Source organism: Furipterus horrens, unplaced genomic scaffold (assembly GCF_987537825.1).
Source record: "Furipterus horrens unplaced genomic scaffold, mFurHor1.1.pri manual_scaffold_3, whole genome shotgun sequence".
Lineage (NCBI taxonomy): Eukaryota > Metazoa > Chordata > Mammalia > Chiroptera > Furipteridae > Furipterus > Furipterus horrens.
The window spans coordinates 63,235,385-63,251,441 of NW_028327173.1; the positions used below are offsets into that span (position 1 = coordinate 63,235,385).

At 35.6% G+C, this 16,057-nt stretch overlaps 1 protein-coding gene across 3 annotated transcripts in view; it reads left to right on the forward strand.

The window, feature by feature from the left end:
- Nucleotides 1–16,057, forward strand: part of SAMD13 (sterile alpha motif domain containing 13) — a 45,945-nt gene that overhangs the window by 4,800 nt on the left and 25,088 nt on the right. For 2 of the 3 annotated variants that reach the window (XM_090271695.1, XM_090271693.1), the window contains exon 2: nucleotides 373–457. In XM_090271695.1, coding sequence (XP_090127821.1) covers nucleotides 405–457 — 53 coding nt within the window. In that variant the 5' untranslated portion in view covers nucleotides 373–404. Of the gene's footprint in view, nucleotides 1–185; nucleotides 458–16,057 lie in introns of those variants that run through there. The other variant, XM_090271694.1, reaches the window with a different exon arrangement.

Below are 16,057 nucleotides of genomic sequence, written 5' to 3' on the forward strand. Positions count from 1 at the left end.
TGGAAAGGGGCAGGAAAAGGGGGATTGTTTTTCTCGACTTTGCCTCAATTTGTAAGTTGCAATATCTTAAGCGAGAGCTTGCACCCAGAGGAAGCTGTGCCAGTTCACACAGAACTTGTTTTGAACAAGGATACAATTTCATTTGCAAATGCTTATTGTCAAGGCAGGGAGTGCCAGTACAGAGGAAAGCACCCCTCCAGTTCTTTAGGTTTAATCACATCTCTCCAATCGCTGAGGGAACTGGAGATTTAAACAAATATACGTGAACTGATGTGAAGCTGTAAAAGGAACCATTATGTTTCCGATTCAGAATATAGATCCTTCTCTCACTTTCTAAGAATTAAACACAAGCTTTTCTCCCTTATTAATTAGTTGCTGAACTAAAGGAACCCTGCAGCCTTCCCATGCTATCTGTTGACATGGAAAACAAGGAAAATGGCTCTGTCGGTGTAAAAAAGTAAGTGAAACTGGCTTGTGAGTTCTGCTTCTGCAAACAGAGGGACTTGGTTTCTATTTTTATACTTCTTGCTTATCTACTACAAGGCACTGTTTTGGCTTGTCTTGTCTTGGTTGGTCTACACTGGCCACCAGCCTCCTCTCTCACCCTTAAGTCCAGTTGCCTTTTTCCATATTCCATTTCTAAGACATGACTCAGACACCAAACTGTGCATAAAGGGTTAGTGGATCAGGCTTTGGAACAGGGATGGTTCAGGATTTCAGCCCTGCATTCTGCGTATGGAAAAACAATATATCAAGCAGCCACACTCTGCCTTCCAAGTCCATAGGCTACAAGGGTGGGGCAGAAAATAGAGTTCAAGTCTTTTTAAATAAAATCACCTCTTTCAAAACTGAGAGCTATAATGAGGGAAGGAAAAAAGCTTCAGTGAGAACACTAAGTTTTAACAAGTTTCTTGTGGTAATTTTATGAACTTTTCTTTGAATGTAAAAGATTTCAGTGCATACTGTAGCGTTCTATTTTAATGTCTGTTCTCACATTTGAATTTTTTCATTGTATTTGTTGTGAGTTACATGCTTGATTCTTTTAAATAGAAAAATTCAGTCGCATTATGTAGCATATTCTGAAACAGAACAAAAAGTTAACTCACAAAGATATCTATGAGTATCTGAAAAAATTGTGTATTCTCAGTTAGGAGTTATATTGAAGCTATAATCACTTTGATTACAAGGATAATAAAGTTCCAAAGGGGTGTTATCTGTTTCATTTCTTTCCATGTTATTTATTTTAAAATTGCCTTCAACTTGAGCTTTGGGGGGAGCTAATTAAATGTAGTCCATAGAAGTTGTGCTATCTAAATGAGGAAACACTGTGCTGTATGTGTTTATAAAAAGAAGGTATATTGTCCATTAAAGTTACATTAAACTTAATAAAATCTGCTTTGTAAAGTTCTCAGATAATTTATATATCAGTGCCATGCTGTCATCCTTGTCCCCATTCCTGAAACTTGGGAGAGGTAGGTGTAGGAGAAATGAAAGAAACAGCTTTTTAATGCAAGTGTTAGATCAGTGCTGTTTAATAGTCCTTTGAGCATTGATGGCAAAATTCTTTTCTGCGCTGTCCAAAATGGCAGCCCCTGGCCACATGTGGCTACTAAAAACTGAAAATGTGGCTGAGGTAACTGATGAACGGAACTTGTAATTTTATTCGGTTTTAATCAATTTCAGAAGTTAATGACTTTATTGAAATATAACTGCATGTAATAAATTACATGTGTTTAAAGTATGAAATTTGATAGGTTTTGACATTTGTATATACCCATGAGACCATTACAATTAAGATAATGAACATACCCATCACCCCCAAAGTTTCCTCATAATCCTTTGTATTCTCCACCTCCTGCCCCACCATCCTTTCTTGCCCCTATATTCCCCAACAACCATTGATATGTTACTATAGATTAGTTTGCTTTTTCTACAATTTTATACAAATGGAATTATTCAGAATGTACTTTTATTTTTCAATGAACGGGGGATCTAGTTTCATTCACCCAGGATGATTAATTTGGGGTTCATTCATGTTACAGTGTATACCAATAGTTCATTACTTTTTATTACTGAGTAATATTTCATTGTATAGATATGTAACAATTTGTTCACTATTTATCCATCCACCTGTTGGTGGATATTTGGGCTGTTTACATTGTTTAGGTGACCATTTGTGTACAGGTCTACATGTGGACAGAGGCTTTTATTTCTCTTTGATAAATATTTAGGAATGGGATAGCTGAGCTGTATGGTAGGTGTATGTTTAACATTTTAAGCAACTGCCAAACAATTTTCCAAACTGGTACATTCTCACCAGCAGTGTGAGCATTCCAGTTTCCTATTTTCATGAACATGACTTGAAAATATTTTCTTGTGCTATATGATGTCTTTTCATTCTCTCTTTAGTATCTGTCAAAGTGTAGAAGATTTTCATCTGGATGAAGTCCAGTTTATCAATTTTTAAATTTTATTGATAGTGTTTTTAGTGTCATATCTAAGAAATGTTTGCCTAACCCAAGGTCACAACAATTTTCTCTTTATGATTTTTTAGATTTGGGCCTATGATTTTTTAAGTTAATTTTTGTGTACAGTGTGAGATAAGGATAACAGTGTTTATGTTGTTGTTGGTGGTGGTTTTTTGCCTGTGGATATCCAGTTGTTCCCACATTTGTTGAATTGTTTCTGTGTTGAAAAATTGAATGATCATATATATGCGGATCTATTTCTGGATGCACTGTTTTATTCCATTGATAATTTTGAATATATTTATGGCAGTACAACACTACTTTGATAAGTATAGCTTTCTAATCTTAAAATCAGTTTGTGTAATCCATCCAACTTTGTTCTTTTGCAAAGTTGTTTTGCCTTCTAGGTCCTTTGCATTTTCATATGAACTTTAGAATCAGATTGTCAATTTCTACAAAAAGAAATGCCTGTTGGTGATTTGATTGTCATTACATTGAATTACAGATCAATTGAGGGAAAACTGACATTTTAACAATATTGTATTTTCCAACCCATTAACACAGCATTTTTCTCCATTTTCTTAGGTCTTCTTTAATTTCTCTCAGCAGTGTTTTATTGTTTTCAATGTGCAGGTTTTGCGCACCCCTCCATGTTTCATATTTTTATTCTATGATAATGTTGCTTTTAAAATTTTAATTCTTAATTGCTTATTGCTACTATCTAGAAACACAGTGGGTTCTTTTAAATCGACCTTGTATCCTAAAACCTTGCTAAACTCTGATTACTTCTAGTAGCTTTTTGGTATTTAACATAGACAATTATGCCTTATGAGTAAAGACAATTTTACTGTTTTCTTACCAAGGTGGATGCCTTTTATTTATTTTTCCTACCTTACTACACCTAATAAGATCTCCAACAAGAAGCTGAATAGAAGTGGTGAGATTAGACATCCTAATTTTGTTCCTAATCTTAAGAGAAAACATTAATCGTTTTCTTAACTTTTTTCTACTGTATATAATGTCTTTTTTGTCTGTTTTTACTTCTCCTCTATTATTGATTTTTAAGCAGTTGGATTATGAGATTTGGTGTAGTTTTCTTCATCTTTCTGGTGCTTGAAATCTATTTTTTTAAATCTGCAACTTAGTTTTCATCAAATTCAAAAACTTTCAATCCTTATTTTAAAAATTTTTTTTTTTTGTTTCCCCTCACTTCTCCTTTAGGGACTTCAATTATAGGTATATTTGATCACTTGGTATTATCATACAATTCACTAATGCCTGTTAATTATTTTTTGTCTTTTATCTTTGGGTTTCACTTTGGATAGTTTCTATCACTTGCCTTCAAGTTCACTAAGTTTTTTTCTGAAATGTATGATCTCTTATTAATGCTGCCCAATACATTTTTTCACTTCAGACAATCTAGTTTCCATCTCTAGACTGAAACGAGGATTATTTTTTATATTTTCCGTGTCTCTACTTAACATATTCAGTCTTCCCTCTGGCTTCTGAACAGAAGAAATACAATCATAACAAATTTTTCAATGTATTTATCTACTAATTCTGTCATTTCTCAATCAGTTTCAGTTGATTGATATTTCTTCTCATTATGGGTTTTATTTTTCTGCTTTGCATGTCTGGTAATTTTTGTTATTAAAGTACACTTGACATCAATAGTATATTAGTTTCAGGTGTACAACATAGTGATTCAGCATTTGTTTACCTTACGATGTGATCACTGCACTAGGTCTAGTAACCATCTATGACCACACTAAGCTACTACAATAGTATTGACCCTATTCCCTGTGCTTTACACGACATCTCTGTGGCTTATTTATTTTATATCTGGAAGTTTATGCTTCTTATTCCCCCTCACCTTTTTCACCCATCCTTTTACACCCCTCCTTTCTGACAACCATCAGTTTGTTCTGTTTCTATGAATCTGGTTTTGTTTTGTTTTGTGTGTTTTGTTTTTTTAGATTCCACATGTAAGTGAAATCATAAGGTATTTGTCTTTCTTTGACTTATTTCACATATCATAATGCCTTCTGGATCCATTCATGTTGTTGCAAATAGCAAGGTTTCGTTATTTTTTATTGCTGAGTAATATTTAATTATATATAAATATATACCACATCTTTATCCATTCATCTGTCTATAGACACCCTGGTAGCTTCTAAATTTTGGTTATTGTAAATACTTCTGCAATGAATATAGGGGTTCATAAATATTTTCAAATTAGTGCTTTTATTATTTTCTTTAGATAAATACCAATGGTAGTAATTTTTAATTTTTTGAGGATTTTCCATACTTTTCCCATAGTGCCTGGTAATTTTTTATTGACTATTAGGATTGTGAATTTTACCTTGTTGGGTGCTGAATATTTCTGTATTCCTGCAAAAAATTTTAATCTTTGTCCTGGGATGTGCTTACATTACTTGGAAACAAGTAATTTGATCCTGTTAAGTCTTACTTTTAAGAATTGTTTAGGCTAAGGGTACTTTCCCCCTTTTATTGAGGTAAGATTCATCTTTCCACTCTAACCAGTGCTCCTGAATTATTAGGTTTCCCTCTTCGAAGATGAAAACAGGCACTATTCCCATTCCTGCATGATCTCGAAGGGTTGTTCTAATTCTTTTGAGTGGTTCTTTCTCCAGAATCAGTTACTTTCTTTGCTTGTGCGTGATAACCAGTACTCGGTTAAATACTTGAGCTCTTCAGGTCAGCGGAGTTCTCTCTGCGAGGCTCTTTTTTTCCTCTAGGACTCTGCCCTACGCACAGCCTACAATCTTTCTCCAGGCAGTAGCTGGATAGAGTTTCCCTTCCTTTGCTTGTTTCCCATTCCTCAGCGATCATTTTTTTATTGCCTGTGTTCAATGACTTGAGTGCCATTTACTTTGTCTCTTTATTTTGTCTGTTTTTTAGTTGTTTTAGGCAGAAGAGTAAATCTGGCCCCTGTTACTCCATCTGAGCCAAAATAGAAGTTTCCAGTTAATTTATATAGCCATAAGTGGTTAGTGGTTAACCACTTGGACAGGGCAGAATAAGATTATAATGCAGAGTCACCAGAGGCATAAAACGGAGTCTTACAGTTATTTTTGAGATCCACCAAAATTGGGCTTACAGTTGCTTCCATTTTGCTTTCCAGGTATGGAAAATATAGTTGCTTTACTGGGAAGCATACTATTACAAAGGGTCATTTCCCAAGAGGTCTAAGATAATAGCCCTATTCACTGGCCCCCTGCTCCTGATCAGAGCTTAGTTTTACAAGGGTGCTATTTATGGAGTTCCTTCTGTGTGTCTAGCACTTTGTGTAAACCTTGTTAATTCTATTTTGAAGTCTGTTATTATTCCCATTTTGTAGCTGAGAAAACCAAAGCTCCAGAAGATTAAAGGCCTTTAAGATTTCACAGCTACTAAGGGGTCAGGCTGGGTTTCAGATTTAAGGCTAGCTCTGAAGCCCAAGTCCTTTCTTCTGCACTGCAGTGACTAGATTGTCAAAAGTAGCTTTCAGTCACTTTTACTACCAGCATGGCTCTTGCTGCCATGAGGCTGTGGAAGCCCATCTTTTGTTTGTCTTCAAGATTTGTCAATGGATGCAAACATCTAATAATATGACCATAACTGAACCAAGATAGGACTTTCCTTTCGAAATAGTATACGAGTATGTCTTATAAGTACAGAATATTTTAATGTCTGTTCTAAATACACTAGGCCAGTTATTTCTTAAACTTGAGTTTCAATCTTGGAGGGCATGTTAAAATACAGATTGTTGACTGTACCTCCAGAGTTTCTAATTCACTAGATCTCTGATTATGTCTGGGGAACTTGTATCTCATACATGCCCTTTGTTGATGTTGATGCTGATGTCCTGAGAACAGTTGCACTAGATCAAGGTTTTCCAGATTATGCACTATAGACATTTTGGGCCAAATAATTCTTTGTTAAGGTTTGGGGGGTTGTCGTGTGCATTGTAGGGTGTTTAGCAGTGTCCTGGTCTCTACCCACTAGATGCTAGTACTATACCCTCTCTGGTCATGACAATCAAAAATGTCTACAACCCTGGCCAGGTTACTCAGTTGGTTGGAGCATTATTCCATACACCAAAAGGTTGCGGGTTTGATCCTTGGTCAGGGTGCACATGGGAGGCAACTGATCTCTCTCTGTGTCTCCTTCCCCCACGCCCCCACCTCTCAAGTCTGTAAAAACATATCCTCGGGGAAGGATTAAAAAATCTCCAGAAATTGCCAAATGTCCCCCGGGGACAGAATCACCCCAACTGAGAACCACTACTATAGGCTGGTCTCTGCATGAGGAATATGTAACAGGGTGACTTTTAGGTATCAAGACTAGTTTATATATCTATATTTGTCATTTCTGCTTAAGACTCTAAAACGACCATGAATTTCAATCTGGAGCATCCTCTGCCTTCTTTCTTTTGCCCCTTGCTTTATGTAGAAGAAGAGGGGCAGTAAAGAGAGGGAGAATAAAACAAATGTGGTAAAATGTAAACATTTGAAGGAATCTGAGTGATGGATATATGGGATTTTTGTACTACTCTTGCAATTTTTCAGTTTAAGTCTGAAATTATATTTTTAAAATTTAGCCAGTTCATTAGTTGAGAGGGAACTCCTACCCTGGATTTGGACACCAGGGAGAAATTAATCATTGGAAAGCACTGGACAGAGCTTTCAACTTTTAATCAGTCAGGGTCTGAGGATGGGTTTGACCTGGCTTTTGGTTCTTAACTAGCAGAAGAATAATTACTATGTAAATCACTTAATTTCTCTCTGACTTGGTCCTACTGACTGTAAAATACAACAGTAATGGAGGGTTGTTGTGAGGATGAAAAGAAAGTACTTTTAGACAGTAAAGTGACATAGCAGTGATAGTCTTTGTATTTCAATCTATAGAGCACCAGAATGCCTAAGTGAACCACGCATTGTGCTGTTTTCACAAACAATATTTCATTTAATCCTTGCAAAATTAGATATGATAAATAGTATTGTAGTCTTTTTTCAAGAAAACAAACTGGGGCTCAGAGATAAATACTACTTGACAATATTAAACATCCTGTTGGACTTCCCTTCTTCTCTTCATTCATTTGTTCTTGCCTCATCTTGACACACAACACTGTTAGATCTCTAATTACAGTCCTTGTTTAGATCTCTATTATTCTGAATATTATAAATCAATATGATTTAGCATGATAATCAACAAGGCCTAGATTCTTCTTGAACTCATTCTAAAATACAGAAGTAAGTAAATTGTACATTTAATTTTATGTTCAAGGTCTTCAGCAGTAATGACCAACAAATCAATAAAAAAAGCATAAAGAGAAAAATGCCAAAGAAAAAATGGCAAAAGCAGGCAAACATTCCACAGAGAGGAACTATATATGGCCAATTAACATATGAAGAGGTGTTCAGTATCATTAATGACCAGGAAAATGCCTATCAATATCACAGTAATATGCCCATTGAATTGGCAAAAAATTAAATATCTAACTATACCAATCATTAGGATGTAGAATTATATGATACAGTGCAGATGGAAGTTTAAATTTGTACAGCAACTTTGGAAAACAATTTGGCATATCTTCAAGTGTACAACAATTAAATATTTTATAATTCACCAGTTCTACTTTTAGATACATACCAGTGCTGCCCAATAGAAATAACACTTAAGACACCTAAGTAATTTTAAATTTTCTAGTGGTCATATTTAATAGATGAAGTTAATTTTTTAAGTATATTTTATTGATTATGTAGTTAAAGTATCCCAATTTTTCTTCCCTTTGCCCCCCTCCACCCAGCAATTCCTTCCCCCTTATTCATGTCCATGGATCATGCATGTAAGTTCTTTGGCTTCTTGCTTTCCTATACTATTCTTAACTTCCCCCTGTCTATTTTGTGCCTACCAATTATGCTTAATCCCTGCACCATATTCCCATTTCTTTCTCCCAGCTGATAACCCTCCAAATGATCCCCATACCTATGACTCTGTTCCTATTCTGGTTTGCTTAGTTGGATTTGGTTTTTATTTTTAGATTCAGTTGTGGATAGTTGTGAGTTTGTTGTCATTTTAATGTTCATAGTTTTGACATTCTTTTTCTTAAATAAGTCCCTTTAATGTTTCATATAATCATCATCGGTCATCGGCAGCCGTCCGTCTCGAGAGACGATGGTGTAGCTTCTTAAGAGTCTATCTGCACCGCCGAGAATGGTTGTGCAGTCCAACTCGGGAGTGACACGGTATCTGTCTCCTCCCGTGTTGAATCGACATCTTGCGATGACGCTGGAGTGTCCTCTCCAGTGAAGCTGAAGCTACAGAGCCTGGGCAGGGTGATATGGAGGGTCTGCTGTTGCCCATGCAGCAGACCCCCCCTCTCTTCGCAGCTGAAGGGTCCAAGGGAAAGACGGAGTCAATACAGCTTGGCTTCAGGTGCGCCGCAGGAGTTGCCAGTGTTGACTACAACGTCAAACCGCCTTAGGGACTCCGGCTCTGGATTTTCTGTCGGGGTTTACTCCCTTAGCCTTTCCCCTGAAGAGGTATGCCGCAAGGCAGCAGAGGTTTTTTGGAGTCAGAGTTTTCCTTCTCTGATGTGCCGTGACTGGAAGATCGAACCAGCGACACTTAGCTCGCAGGCCGACGCTCAATCCACTGAGCCAAACCAGCCAGGGTGAGTTTCATATAATAATGGCTTGATAATGATGAACTCCTTTAGCTTTACCTTGTCTGGGAAGCACTTTATCTGCCCTTCCATTCTAAATGATAGCTTTGCTGGATAGAATAATCTTGGTTGTAGGTCCTTGCTTTTCATCACTTTGAATACTTCTTGCCAGTCCCTTATTGCTTGCAAAGTTTCTTTTGAGAAATCAGCTGATAGTCTTATAGGCACCCCTTTGTAGGTAACTGTCATCTTTTCTCTTGCTGCTTTTAAGATTCTCTCTTTATCTTTCACCTTTGGCATTTTAATTATGATGTGTCTTGGTGTGGTCCTCTTTGGCTCTAGTTTGTTTGGGGGTCTCTGTGCTTCTTAGACTTATACATCTATTTCCTTCACCAAGTTAGGGAAGTTTTCTTTTGTTATTTTTTCAAATAAGTTTTAGATTTCTTGCTCTTTTTCTTCTCCCTCTGGCATCCCTATGACTTGAATGTTGGTACATTTAAAGTTGTCCCAGAGGTTCCTCCTAATCCTCTCATTTTTTCAGTTCTTGTTTCTTCTCTGTTTTCCTGGTGAATGTTTATTTCTTCCTCTTCTTCTAAATCACTGATTTGAATCCTGGCTCCCAACACTGTTGGTTCCCTGTATATACTTTTTTTATTTCACCTTGTATAACCTTCACTTCTTACTTTATTTTGTGGCTATAGTCAGTCATTTCCCTGAACATCCTGATCACCAGTATTTTGAACTCTACATCTGATAGGTTGGCTATCTCCATTTTGTTTAATTCCTTTTCTGGGGTTTTGTTTTATTCTTTTATTTGGGCCATATTTCTTTGTCTTCTCAATTTGGCAGCTTCCCTGTGTTTGTTTCTGTGTATTACGTAGAACTGCTTTGACTCCGTGTCTTGATTGTATGGCCTAATGTAGTAGGTGTCCTGTAGGGTTCAGTGGCATAGCCTCCCCTATCACCCAATCTGGGTGCTCAAGGTGTGCCCTTCATGTGGGCTGAGTACACACTCCCCCTGTAGTTGAACCTTGGTTGCTGTTGTCAGATCAATGCGAGGGATTTACCCAGGCCAGTCAGTTACAAGGACTGGCTGGGACCACTCACCACCAACCTTCACCCTCTGTGGAGGATCAGCTTTGCAGGGGCTGTGTGGTGGTGCTCTGACATGGTCTGTAGCTGTCCCTGGGTGTGTAGGCTCTGGGGTTTCCTGCGTGGTGCAGGCCAGGGCCACCACCCCCCCTGTGTTTTGTCCAGGGCACCCTGCTTGAGCTATAAAGCAATCTGAAAGGGCTGCTACTTGTGCTGGGCTTGAAGATTCCCAGGAGAAGCCAAGCTATGAATCTAAGCTGGCTACTGGTATGCAGGGCCTAGATCTCACTGAGGCCAGCTTTGCTTGTTTGATAGGATTTAGGAAGTTGTGAAGCATGAGCCAAGACCAGCCATTTATATGGAAACATTACTGTTAACAGCATGGGTAGGCCCATATGTTGGATGGGCTGGAGTGCCAGAGGATCCTGGGTGGGGCAAACAGTGTTAAGTAGATTGATGGAGTCTCAGATATGGCATCTGCTTACCATCTCTGTGGGATAAGGGTTCAGAAAAGAGAATATGATCTCTGTGTGCCTATATGGCTGGGAGAAAGCTGTCCCCCAGCTCTTGTCTTGATGCCAGACACTTCAGTTCTTCCCTGTATGCCACTGGTGCCTTTAAAGCTACTACCCCAGTGCTGGAGCTCAGAGGGAGTGAGTCTGAGTAAGACCCTGTGTAGGTTCCTTAAAAGAAACTGCTTGGGACTCCAGAAGTTTCTTCCCCTGACTCAACCCTCACTAGTTTTGCAGCCAAAAGTTATGGGAACTTATCTTCCTGGCACTGGTACTTTGGGCTGGTGGGCCTGGTGTGGGGCTGGCACTCCTCACTCCCAAGCTATCCCTACAGATTTTTTATCCACCACACATGAATGTGGAAGCAGCTTGTTCAACATCTCCACCCCTTCTACCAGTCTGGATGGATGGTTTTTTTGGTTCTGTAGTTGTCAGACTTCCATTCACCTCAATTTCTGATGGTTCTGAGTGATGGTTGTCCTATATTTTAGTTGTAATTTGATGTCTGTACTAAGTTTCCAAATCCATTGTGTATTTTATACTTCAAGTATTTCTCAATTTGGATGCAAAATTTTCATTAGAAGTATTTGATCTAAATTAGATTTCATAAAATTTACAACCAAAAAAATTAAATCACATACCCCAATAATTCCAAACTTACTTAAATGTTTCAATAAATGAATCAAGCACCAAAAAAGTATTTTCTTTTATTATATGCATACACATTGACACAACTGTTTCTTCTTTTATAGATTTGATTTGACTTTGAAGGAAAAGCATTATCAGTTTTAATACTATTCTTGCCCAAGTTAAACAAATATACTAATACATATGTCACTATTCTTATTATTGAATTCAAAGCAATATTGTATAAATTTATAAGCAACTAAGTTTGTCAATGTCAATAAATTTTTCTTTAATTAAAAAATTGGTTTCTTTTAGGAAAATGGGTAAAATTATTTTTGCTGTATTGTGTTCTGAAAAGTATACATTTCCACACAAAGTTTTTTGCCTGTTTGACTAAGTCACAAATTAGCTTTCTCCTACTTTTGGAGCTTCAAATTATGTCACTTACATGTAGTCTGATATCAATGAGGAAATATAAATTACTCTGACATTTTTTGTTTTTATTGAATATTTGATTAGCATTTCTTTTGAATCTTGAATTGGAATTCAAAGTACAATAATCCTTGCAAAATTCTTCCTTGACTTATTCAAAAAAGATTGATAAAGAACACAGATTATTTAATTTATCTTGTTCTATTTCTTTTAAGAGTTACATTATCTGGCATTCATCCATAGCATTTGCAAGTATATGCTGAATGATTTAACAATGATATTCACAACACTTTTTAAGAGTCTGTTTTAGACAACTGAACATGAATATTATATGGTAGAATGAAGCAATAAGGGAAACATAGATCTCTTGTTTTAAAATTACATTAAATCCAGATTTTTTTCTTTTTACCTAATGTGTCTGAAGTGCCATCTATCAGGATAAAAGTTAATTTTTACAAATCTAGCTGAAGTTCTTTGGCAGATTTAAAAGGTTTAAAAATATTTAAATTATGAGTTCAATTTTTTAGGCCATAAATTGACATTATTTCTTCATCAACTTTGAGGCAAAGCATACTCCAAGTATTAATTGGGCAGTGTTTTTTTATGCTGTATTATTCATCTAAAGCTGAAGAAAAGTAATTGTGCTTTCAAAATTTGAATCAATTGATATTAGATAATGTTAAACAAATCTTGTATTCTTCACACAGTTTTTTGGCGGCTTGATTGAAGCTTTCATTTTTTGTGAAGAACCTTTTTGGTCTTTTCTCTTAATATTCTAACAAATCTTAATATAATCATATATACATCAAAAATTATTTCCTTTTTTGTGCAAGAAACCAAGCTGGTATAGCTGAACAAATTTATAAGCTCAGATTCCTTTAAAATCACTTCAGAATGTTTTGTGGGACATTTAATTTTGATTTCAGGTGACTAATTTCATCAGTCCCTTTTTGGTTGCTGAGAAGAAAGTTACCAAATTCACTATATTTGCTGAAAATGTCTCTTAATATTATCCATTTTATTCTTTACCATTTTTTACACAACAAACAGTCATTTCCTTTTGTTCTGCTTCAACAAATTGTAATTGCTACTCATCATGAAATGTCCAATAAACTTTCAGCTAGTCTGCTTCTCTCTTTACTGTTCAGTTCTAGTGCTAGTTTCTGCATTGCCTCTCAATTCTGCATCAGTGGTATACCTCCTTTTAAAAATTTTTTAAATTTGTTCAAACGTATTTTTAACTAAAAAGCATTTAATTACATTTTAAATAGTAAGAATGTAATTTCCAATTACAACATACAAAGATCCTCATAACTTGTGCTGTCTGCATCAAACACATTATTACATTACGTGGTTGCATAGGAAAAATAATTTGAACTGAATTGATCTGTTGACACCATCTAGATTGGCCATGTATAGGAGAACTTCAATTTAATAATAGCGTGCTGGGCAATGCAACAGTTAAAGTGAAATGTCACACCAAAACAATAAAGTTGTTTTAATAGAAACATATTTTGTACCACTTCAAGTTTCTAAGTTTAAACCAACTAAAATTAAGTAAAATTAAAAATTTAGTTTTTCAGTCAAATTCTAAATATTCAATGGCCACATGTGATTAATGGCTACCATATTGCACAGGTGTATAGCTAAGAGAAGCTCTTGAGGATGATGATGACTTTGGGTTGGGAAGGGGTGGGTTAGATGTAGTTATTGTCAAGATACTAGCTTACATTTTTCCTGGTGGGTTCATGAGTGGTTATTAAATTTAAAAATAACTAAGTAATTAAGAGGGAGCCATCTTAATAGTTTGGGATATATACTTCTAGACAATTTCTATACAACTACTCTCGTATCTGTCTAGCTATCATCTATCTGTCTACATAGTCATACAACAATGTACACATGTATTCAGAAATATACATGTATATATGGGTACATACACAAGAATATACACATATTCAAAGGACACATAAATAAGCTTTTATAGTATTCTCTTTTGGTGGATTTCAGATGCACAGATTTTGAATTAATCATAAACCTTGACATTCTTATCATTGATCTATGCTTTGCTATGTTAGATCCATGTTAGAATTTTTACTAAATTCTAAAAACAGTTCTAGGTATTTTACATATATATTTATATCTGTACAAATCACAACTATTCATATCACATTTTTGTTATTCACTTAGTCTTACTCTTTTTTTCAACAGTTGGTTTTTTTCTTCTTCTTTCCTTTTCAACAGGAAGTGGTTTATCCCCCCACCACTATGCCCCTTACCCCTCAGTGGAGAGGCTCTGCTATGATAGAAAATTCACAGCAACAGAGTTTAGCAAGGACTTTCAGAAGAAGCTAATTCTTATTAATGCCATATCTTTTGTTGCAGGTGTATCTCACTGTCTTTCTCTGTCTTTGTATTCAGTGTGTTGTTTGATTATGAAAAAAATATATATTTTAGAACTACTATTACTTTTACAATTAGTAAAGTGATACTTTTCTTAGTAATGAATGTTGTAAAGTTTTAAACTGGCTTTAATATTATGTTGTTAGCTGTTTAAAACTTTGATATATAATTGACATATAACTATTTAAACTTAAGTTGTACAACATAATGATTCATTATTTGTATAAATTGTGAAATGTTTACCATGATAAGTCTAGTTAACATCTATCACCATACAGGGTTATAAGTTTTTTCTTATGATGAGGACTTTTAAGGTCTACCCTTTTAGCCGCTTCCAAATATACAATACTGTATTACTAACTACTCTATCACCATGCTGTATATTACATTTCCATGACATTTATTTTATAACTGGAAGCTAGTATCTACTGGTCACCTTCAGCCATTTCTCTCAGCCCCCTTCTCCCCACCTCTGGCAACCACCTATCTGTTCTCTTTGTCTATAAATTTGTATTTTTAATTTTCTTTAAATTTTTTATGTTAATATTTCATGGATAAGTGAGCTCATACTGACTTTGTCTTTCTCTGTCTTATTTCATTTAGCATAACCTCAAGGTCCATTCATGTTGTAGCAAATGGCAAGATTTCCTCTTTTATGACTGAATAACATTTGAGTCTATATATACCATGTTTTCTTTACCATGTCATCCATTCACGGATACTTAAGTTGCTTCCATGTCTCAGCTGTTGTAAATAATGCTACAATGAATGTGGTGGTACATGTATCTTTACAAGTTAGTGTTTTTGTTTCCTGCAGATATGTAACTACCCAGAAGTGGAAGTGCTGAATCACATGGTAGTTCTAGTCTTAATTGTTTGAAAACCCTCCATACTGTTTGTCATAGTGACTGCACCAATGTACATTCCTACCAACAGTGGACAAGTGTTCTCTTTTCTCCACATCTTCACCAACAGTTGTTATTACTTGTCTTTTTATGATAGCCATTTTAATAGGTATGAAGTGCTATCTCTTTGTGGTTTAGTTTTGCATTTTCCTGATGATTAGATGTTGAGCACCTTTTCATACACATCTTGGCCATCTATGTGTCTTCTTTAGAAAATTGCCTGTTCAGGTCCTTTGCCCATTTCTAAATTGGATTGTTGGATTGTTTGTTTGTTTGTTTGTTTGTTTTGCTATTGAGTTCATGAGTTCTTTATATAGTTTGGATATTAACCCTTTATCAGATATGTGATTAAAAAAATTTTTTTCATGCGGTAGGTTGCCTTTTCATTTCATTGATGTTTCCTTTGCTTTGCAGAAGCGTTTTAGTTTGATATAGGATATAGACACACTTGCTTATTTTTGCCTTTGCTTTTGGAGTCAGATCCAAAAAACCATCACCAAAATCAACATCAAGGAGCTTATCACTTATGCTTTCTTCAAGGAGTTTTATGGTTTCAGGTCTCATGTTCAAATTTTTAATCATTTTGAGTTAATTTTCATGTATGATATAAGGTAGCAGCCCAGTTTCATTATTTTTCATGTGGCTGTCCAGTTTTTCCAACATCATTTATTGAACACTGTTTCCTGTTGTATATTCTTGGCTCCTTTGTCATCAATTAATTGACCATATCGGTTAATACTGACTTTTGAGATAACTGTCTCTGAAGGCTGTTAACCGTATTAACTATTAAGCTAAGTATTATGTTAACTAACCTATCATTTTTGCCAACATGGATTAGAGGATTAAGAGGTGAATGGTAGAAGTAAAATATTGGGTCAAGTTAGAAATTATTATTGATCTTGCTAATATTTCAAAATTCTGATTTCAGTGTAGAATTATCAAAGAGAT